General features: G+C 31.9%; 1 protein-coding gene across 1 annotated transcript in view; it reads right to left on the bottom strand.

Moving 5' to 3' along the window:
- LOC136028707 (muscle-specific protein 300 kDa-like) overlaps nt 1-8,811 on the bottom strand; it is a gene marked incomplete in the record, with an annotated part of 463,479 nt that overhangs the window by 324,369 nt on the left and 130,299 nt on the right. Inside the window, 4 exon segments of the mRNA XM_065706609.1 lie at nt 592-834; nt 2,845-3,027; nt 4,243-4,436; nt 8,494-8,623. Coding sequence (XP_065562681.1) covers nt 592-834; nt 2,845-3,027; nt 4,243-4,436; nt 8,494-8,623 — 750 coding nt within the window.

The raw sequence follows: 8,811 nt of genomic DNA, 5'->3' as shown, positions 1-8,811 counted from the left end.
CGCACAGACAATGGGACAGCGAAGACTGTTGTATATTCACAAGTTTTACGTAGTTAATTTGTATTGTATCTATCTATCTATATAAAAACGAGTTGTGTGTATGCATGTTTGTTTGTTTGTAAAAAGAGCGTTTGCATATGACGTCATTATTAGTACATACGGCTTTGTATATGGACAGACAATGGGAAAGCCAAGAATGTTGTATATTCGCAATTTTTACGTAGTTTGAAACACATATATAAATCTATCTATATTCACAGGTGGGACACAGGGACACAAACTACAATGGCGCGTAACTAATATGGCGCGTAACGACTTACGCGCGCGGGGGGGCTTGGGGGGGCGCGAAGCGCCCCACCAACTAGGTGTTGGGGTGGCGCGAAGCGCCACCCCAACAGCTAGTAATTGATATAAACAGGTAGGAAACTTGAATCCTTGAATATTTATACCGAATAAAAGTATGTGTGCACACGAAGGGAACTAGCTTCCGTTTCTTACAATTTTTGTTTTGTCTTTTTATTATCCCTCCAGACAACAGACAGCTACATTTCTTTTCTTTTTCTATTTTTTAATGATAAATGACATATTTTAGAAGGTTAGTATAGCATGAGTTTTGTAGGATTCAATCGGAGAAGAAAAATCAGTTGCAGAATCTATCATGGAATTCAAGAAGAGCTGGCAATATTGTGTATTTCCTACCTTGTGCATCTCCATTACTTGCTTGCTATCAATACTTTTCTCCCCAGCCAAAGATTCGGCGGTCTGGAGCCATGAGCTTATGGCACGAAGACTTTCTTGATAATTTTGCCAGCAGCGCAGTCCTTCTTTGTAGACCTATAAAAATACAAAGAACGGCAAAAAATATGGGGAGGCTCACTCAAAATTTATACTACATTTCAAATTAGAACAATAATTTTCTTACTTTGCAACGACAGATAGATCAATCCATATGTATTTACAACCATCTTCTTAGCTAGCACTACAAATCTAAATTAGTATTTGCTGACTTGCTATTGTGACAAACAAGTTTTATGACAAATTTCTTTACGAGTAAAAAGAACCTTTGTAATGACCCAAAATTATAAAAACGTTTGAGAGAAAATACCCAAGAATCTCCTTCTATATTTAGATGCTTAATACCTATCCTCTTCAAACTTATGTGTCTATCACAGCTAGGGTACTTGCAAAGGAGCAAGGTAAGGTCTTAAAACTCCCCCTTCTCTCCTTTGTCAAAATGGAGCCCTTTATCCATAGTTACAATGTCCCAGAAATGATTATGACTGCTTTCTAAAATGAATTCCTGGCTAAATCAGAGTAGCTAGATTAGCTGCTCTGAGCCAATAGCTAGTAGCTACTCTGCAAGTAGCTAGTTTAGCTACCTTGAAGGTCGCCCCCTTTGTCTACCGACGTTTGGTATAAAAGAGCTTTTCTTTCAGAGCTTTTTTTATCAGGTCATTTATCCACCGAATGCATTACAGTCACATGAATTACGATTTGAGACTTATTTTTCTAGCAAGATCCGTTCTTTTGAGAATATTCTCTATTTTTCTACTTCATAAAATAGGAAAGCTAGTATCTCATATATAAGAGGAAAAACAAAACAATTTCGTTAGGAAAATATCTCTAGATAGATTTCTTGCATAAATATAAGCTACAACTAATAAAAAGAAAATCAATTTGCAGGCAATAAGGCTTTTAAAGTTATCAATTGTTTTCTGTTTTAATACTGTTAATCCAAAAGTGAAAATGTTAGTCAGATTATTCAATTGCTAAGAAAAGACAAATCCAGATATCAAATTGTGAAGAAGAATGACATAATTTAGAAAAATAGTAATTAGTGTTAAAAATCACTTAAAATATTACTGTGCATGTTACTGAAAATAATGATTAAAAAAAGAAATACTTTTTTTCCTCCGCCTTTATTTGGCGTATTCAAAATCTTCTTCTTGTAGCCAACTGTTTTACTGCTTAGTAGTGCCTTGACGGTTTTCTTTTTGTATTTATCCATAAATATCGTATTACTTCTGTGCATTATAACTAGCTGAAAGGAACCCAAATTCATGTTCTTTTTGTTTAATTTCTCTAAATTGAAAAAAACCCTTGCAACCCTTCCGAAATTATTACTCAACTTTTATTTTTATTTCCTTTCTATATATATATATATATATATATATATATATATATATATATATATATATATATATATATATATATATATATATATATATATATATATATATATATATATATATATATACATACATATATATATATATATATACTATATATATGTATATATATATATATATATATATATATATATATATATATATATATATATATATATATATACATATATATATATATATATATATATATATATATATATATATATACTATATATATATGTATGTATATATATATATATATATATATATATATATATATATATATATATATATGTTTATATATATATATGTGTGTATATATATATATATATATATATATATATATATATATATATATATATATATATATATATACAAATAAATATATATATAATAAAAAAAAACTCTAAAAAAGTAAGAAATTCATAGCAAAAAAAAGATTTTAAGGTGGTCTAGTAAATTTATCCTTGGCAAATTTTGCAGTAACAAATAAGGAAGTAAGTGTTGGTTAAATATCAGAAACGACACAAAGTGTAGTGCTCAAGTAACAAAAAAAGTCTGTTTTTTTCTAGTTTATTCTCACTATTGATATTCAGCTGTATTGAAACCTTGTTTTCTAACTGTTTCATACTACTAGCCTAAAATTCTAAGTTCAAAGAATATAAGAAATCCATACCAGTTCTCTTCCATGGGCTTTGTTTGCTACATTTTGTAGCCGATTTTCCAGCTCACCAACCTTGCTTCTGAAGTTGTCAGTTGCTGACACACCTGAAGAGCCAAGAGCCTTAACAATGCTACCAAATATTTTGTTAAGGCTATCCAACATTGACTTATAGTAGAGCATCCTGGAGAAGAATCCCTAAAAAGAATATAAACTATGAATTTCTATAGTTCATTGAAGTTCTAATACTTTTATGAATCTTCCAAAAAGTAAACCTTTCGTATAACAGACTTTCGTATAAAAGTACTTTCTCAATATCTTGTATTAAATATTTTGTAAAAAAAAAAGAACTATTCAACATTATCAGTGATATCTTTTGGTATGACAAAGAATGCTTTTGGTGAACCTCACAGTCTCTCAATCTTTTTGGAAAAAAAAACTAGGGGGAACTTTGTTATCACTGCAAAGTTTGACAAAAGTTGAATTTATAATTAGACTAATATTATTCTAATGCAATTGAAAACGCCATGTTTGGGCTTCATTTCAGCAAATAGGGATTATAGTCTTGATTTTTTTTTTATTATATGGCAACAGACTAATAATGCCCAAATAATCTTTTAATAAAACACGAAACTTCTGGAATTCGAGAAAAAATTTTCCCGTCTTCAATAGGCTTAGCTTCATTCTTTTTTCTTTCTTTTTTTTGCCAACATCTGATTGTGACAAATTACAGGAAATACGACGAATGTATTTTTTCATACCAAATTTTTTACAGAGAAACTGGAGAAAAATCAGTTACTGAATAAAATAAATAGAAAAAATGATATGATTCAGGTATTAAGGTAATCATTTGTCAAACTTTAAAAATATATAATGCCCAAAGTTGATTCCTCTATCATCTTTGGATATAGATTTTCACTTTACCAACATACAAGCGTTGCAATGAACTCCAGCAACTCTACATGACTGTTGTCACTATTTGTTTTCTTGTCTATTTCTTAACAATTTTATTTCTTCAACTCCCTTTAGCTTGACCTCTTCTTCATTTAAGCATCAAAACTACAGAGGAGGGTTTTTTCTCCGTATTACTAGTGTTTGGGAAAATAGTTTTTCCTCTTAGTTGAGGAAGTAACCAGACGGAGGTACAACATTGCACATTTCTTAGCCTTGATTCGGCCTTCAAAATGCACCCTTCCCCGCTCTGTGCACTTATTGGAACTAAAGATGGAGAATAGTGCTTTCTTTTACCCCTTTTACGAGGCCCAAGTGTGCCTCCATTATTAAAATTGACAAATAAAACAGCAAACTGTTTTTCACAGCACCAATACTACCTGATTTTTTTTATTAAATGGTCTAATTTTCTTTTAAATTAGATTGTTAAAACTAAAGTAAAATAGAGCTAACTGTTAGTACCTGATGTTTCTCATATAGGCGTTGAAGGTACTCCTGGCCTCCAGCCCCATAGGGCAGATCAAGCAAACCTTCAGCTTCATTAATCCAGCTTGTCAAGTCCCGCAGTCCTATATCCAGTGCTTCTTGTTGAGCTGATATTTGATGGTAGAGCTGCATCCTTGTAGGTATCATTGCATGGATCCTGATTAATGATTCTGTAAACCGAGAAAAAAAATTAGATTTTTCGGCACTACCCTACATTTCTGGATACAAGTCCAATTCTGAACGAAAATAAAATCTGTGAGTGAAATTATTTAATTAACTTAAAATATAAACAAGAATATCCCCGTCTCACTCTCTAAAATAAAAAAAAAACACAAACAAAATAAACAACAATAAAAATAACACTAATAGGGACTTTTGACAAACTAAAAAAAAATTAAAGTGTCAATAACAATCACGAAAGTAAAAACTCATTCAAATCCATTTGAAAGGACAATCGGAACCCAAACCTGAAAATTCCCAAACATTTTCTTTAAACAGGCAAAATTAAACGTAGAAAACAGAAAACAATAAAGATGCCAGGCAAAACTGGCAATCCCCCTTAAAACATCCCTTAATACTCTTACAACTAAACAGTTATTCAAACATAATGAGAAGTCCCTTCTCCAATACAAACTATTCACTTCTAGTCTAACTACAAGCTTTTGGAAGGCAAGTCTAACTTGCCTTCCAAAAAAACACCGTGATACATTTTCATATCAACATTTTCATATGGGTTAACTGTATAGCTAAGCCTTATTCGCTTTTAGCCAATTCGGGCTGTTGCTGGTCGACGGAAATAATTTTATTATCAAAATTATTACTTTGTACATTGGTTTGTGTCAACATGGCTATTGACAAGAGAATAAAATAAAAAAAGTTTTTTTTTAACTGAAAGTAAGTAGCAACATTAAAACATAAAACGAACAGAAATTATTCCGTATACGAAAGGGACTGTCCCCTCACCCTCAATGCCCCACTCTTTATGCTAAAGTTTGACTCTTTCTCACCACTCTACTTTATAAAACAATAAAAAAAACTTTAGTGTAAAGAACAGGGCGTTGAGGAGGGGACAATCCCTCTTACATACGGAATAATTTCTGTTCGTTTTAAGTTTTAATGTCGCTCCTTACTTTCAGCTAAAAAACGTTTTTTTTCTATTTAATTTCTGAACATTTTTGAATTAATACAGGTTTTGAATTTGCCTCACCGAACTAATTAAGACGAAATTTACATATTAATTATACCTTTTTAACTAATAGTAACCTTATAATAACTTAAGTTTGATTTTTGTTCCAGTTGTTTAAGAATGACTCCTGGATCACAAAGGCTGTTTAACTAGAATAATAACCTCTTTTAAGAGTTAAAAAAGAAACTTTAGCGTAAGAGCGAGCTATTGAGGAGAGGAACCCATATCATATACTTAATATTTCTGTTCATTTTAAGTTTTAATGTCGCTTCTTACTTTCAGTTGAAAAAACTTGTTTTTTATTTAATTGCTGATCGTTTTTAAATAATCTCGGGAAATCCAGCTCCCCATATATGGAAAATTCCCTTCCCATGTAAGAAATTTCTCCATGGAAGGATTCTCCCATGTAATTTAAATTAGCGATGTTTGCGGAACTAATTTTGTAAGGCATAGTAACAAAACGGCCAAAGAGGTCGAAACTATTTCTATGAAAATGAAGTCACAAGCTGAAGAATTCTCAAATGACTGAAATCAATGATAGAAAAGATCTAAAAGATATATGTAATAATTCATGTTCGTTTTAAGTTTTAACATCATTCCTTACTTTCAGTTGGAAAAAAACTTGTTTTTTTTATATTTAATAACAAAAACAATCCGAAGACTTACAATATCTTTGGTTTATTATCACATAAAATCATAGTTGTGAAGCTGCTTAATGTAAAATTAAATGCTAAGATTGGCTGGAAAATAACAAAAATATTTATTGCTTATATCAGCCATTATTTAACAAAATTCAAACTTTAGCGTAAAGAGCAAGGTATTGAGGAATGGGCGAACTTACTCAAATACATAATATGAAGGGGTTCGCCCCCTCGTCAATACCTCGCCCTTTGCGCTAAAGTTCAAATTTTGTTCCAATTCTTTAAGAATGACCCCTGAATTACAAAGGCCGTTTAATTAGAATAAATAGCTCTTTTAAAATTATCAAAAATACTTTAGCGTCAAGAGCGAGACATTGATGAGGGGGTGAAACCCCTCATATACGTAATAATTTCTGTTCGTTTTGAGTTTTAATGTTACTCCTTAATTTCAGTTGAAAAAACTTGTTTTATGTATTTAATTTCTGATTGCTTTTTAAATAATGCTGGGAAATTCAGCGCCCCCTTCATGGAAATTCTCTTCCCCCATGAAAAATTTATCCATGGAAAGTTCCTCCGACGTAACCCTCTCCCCCAGCCCCCCATCCCCCACCAAAAAAACCTCTCCGAAAACGTAAGTTTACCTCCCTATAACCAATATTAGGCAATATGTAAACAATGTGCAAAGTTCATAACTTACAGCCCTTCCCCCGGTGACTGTGGGGGATTAAGTCCTCCTCAAGGACATAGCTATTAAATATTCCGACTATGCTGAACAAAATGGCTATCTCAAAATTTTGATCCGATAGCTTTGGGAAAAATGAGCGTGGGGGGGGGCCTATTTGGCCTCCAATTATTTTTGTCACGTAAAAAGTGCACTATAACTTTGATTTAAGTTCGATTGAGCCCTCTCGTTAAATTCTAGGAGCACTGCGTCAATACGATCATCCCTGGAAAAAAAAAACAACAAAAAACAAATAAAAACGCATTCGTGAAGATAAGAGCTTGCAAACGCTTCAGTAGGGTTCACTGATATGCTAAATCTGATGGTATGATTTTCATTAAGATTCTATACCTTTTAGGGGGTGTTCCTCCCTTTTTCGAAAATAAAGCAAATTTTCTCAGACTCGTGACTTTTGATGGGTAAGACTAAACTTGATGAAACTCATATATTTAAAATCAACATAAAAATATAATTCTTTTGATGTATCTATTGGCATTGAAATTCTGTTTTTTAGAGTTTCGGTTACTATTGAGCCGGGTCTCTCCTTAATATAGTTCATTACCACGAACTGTTTGACTTAGTTCTTCCATACAAAACTAGTTACTGGCCTCAATAACAATTGTTGCCGTTGATACTGTTTTGATTAGACCCTTTTGGAAAGGTATTTTTCTTCAGCGGAATGAAGAAATTCTGCAGTGCTACTGTGAACTGTTTTGAATCTGCGAACTTTAAAAGTTATCAAGCAGTTGTGTTCTTCGCATATGGATATTTTTCTTTTCACAAAATATTCCACTTCAGGAAAGATAAGGGCAAGGTTATTAGTTCATCATTTACAGCTGTCAAACCCCGGGTAGCATGCTTCAAATGAGGTTTCATAGGCAGCACAATAGCGCTGCCTAAGAAAAAGGGCGAAGTGGGCTTAATGTATTGTTTATTTTCTTTTTTTTTAACCAAGGTACATCGCATGAAAGGAGTTGTTGGCAACTCCATTCATCTGATCAATATTTAAAGATGCCCATTTTGTTCAAAATATTTGAAAATTCAAACATGTATGTCTCTAAGAACGACATGATCCTCTACAGCCCTTGCAGCAAGGGCTGTCAGTTATGCAACTTGCCCACTTTTTACATATAAAATTTGTTACTGGGAAAGCAGGGCATGTTTGATCCTGGATCTGCAAAAAATGTGAGGGTATTAAGGCAAGGCTTTAAGAGAATGTTGAGGGTAGTGTTGAACTAAATGAAAACACAATATTTGCTTACTTACTAGTAGTTTTAACAAAAGCTATGAGAAACTTTTTTCAATAAATTTTTCAAACCTTTTTTCAAAAATTGACCTGGAAGCTGTCAAAAATTAAAAGAACCTTAATTTTATCTTAAAGGAACAAAATTAAGAAATTGAAAACTATAAAATAAAAGTGAGGTTGCCTACGGAAGCTTTTCATTCTTAATAGCAAAAAAAAATATATGCCTGAGTTCTATCAAGAACAGTACGAGTTCTTCAATTTTACTTCAAAATAATTACTATTTTTATTCTTTGTCCACAAAAAATACCAAGAGAAAATATTCATATAGCGTATAGACAAAAACAAAGAAAATTATAAACCCTAGTGTCTACCCAAGATCAACTGAAACAATTTCTTTAGCCGTATGAAAAAAAGTACATACGAATAATCTAACCTTTTTGTTTTTTCATTTGGTCATTCATTCTTGCAACCTCTTCTGGCATAAGTTCTTGTACCAACAACTGAAATTTTCGACTGCTGTTTTTCCATAAATTATCACTCTCTTCTAGCTCTTGTTGTAAGGCCTTCAAAAAAGATACCAAATAGAAAAAAAATCTATGCTAAGATATTTAATTTGGGAAAAAAAAGTTTCAAAAAACGAAAAAAAATATCATAGGCAGTGCAATAGCGCTGCCTAAGTAAATGTCATTGTGGGCATACTGCATTATTTATTCTTTTTTTGGAAAGTGGTATTTTTTTTTTATAAAATCAA

This window comes from Artemia franciscana, chromosome 1 (assembly GCF_032884065.1).
Source record: "Artemia franciscana chromosome 1, ASM3288406v1, whole genome shotgun sequence".
NCBI lineage: Eukaryota > Metazoa > Arthropoda > Branchiopoda > Anostraca > Artemiidae > Artemia > Artemia franciscana.
This window is presented reverse-complemented; position numbering and strand designations above follow the sequence as displayed.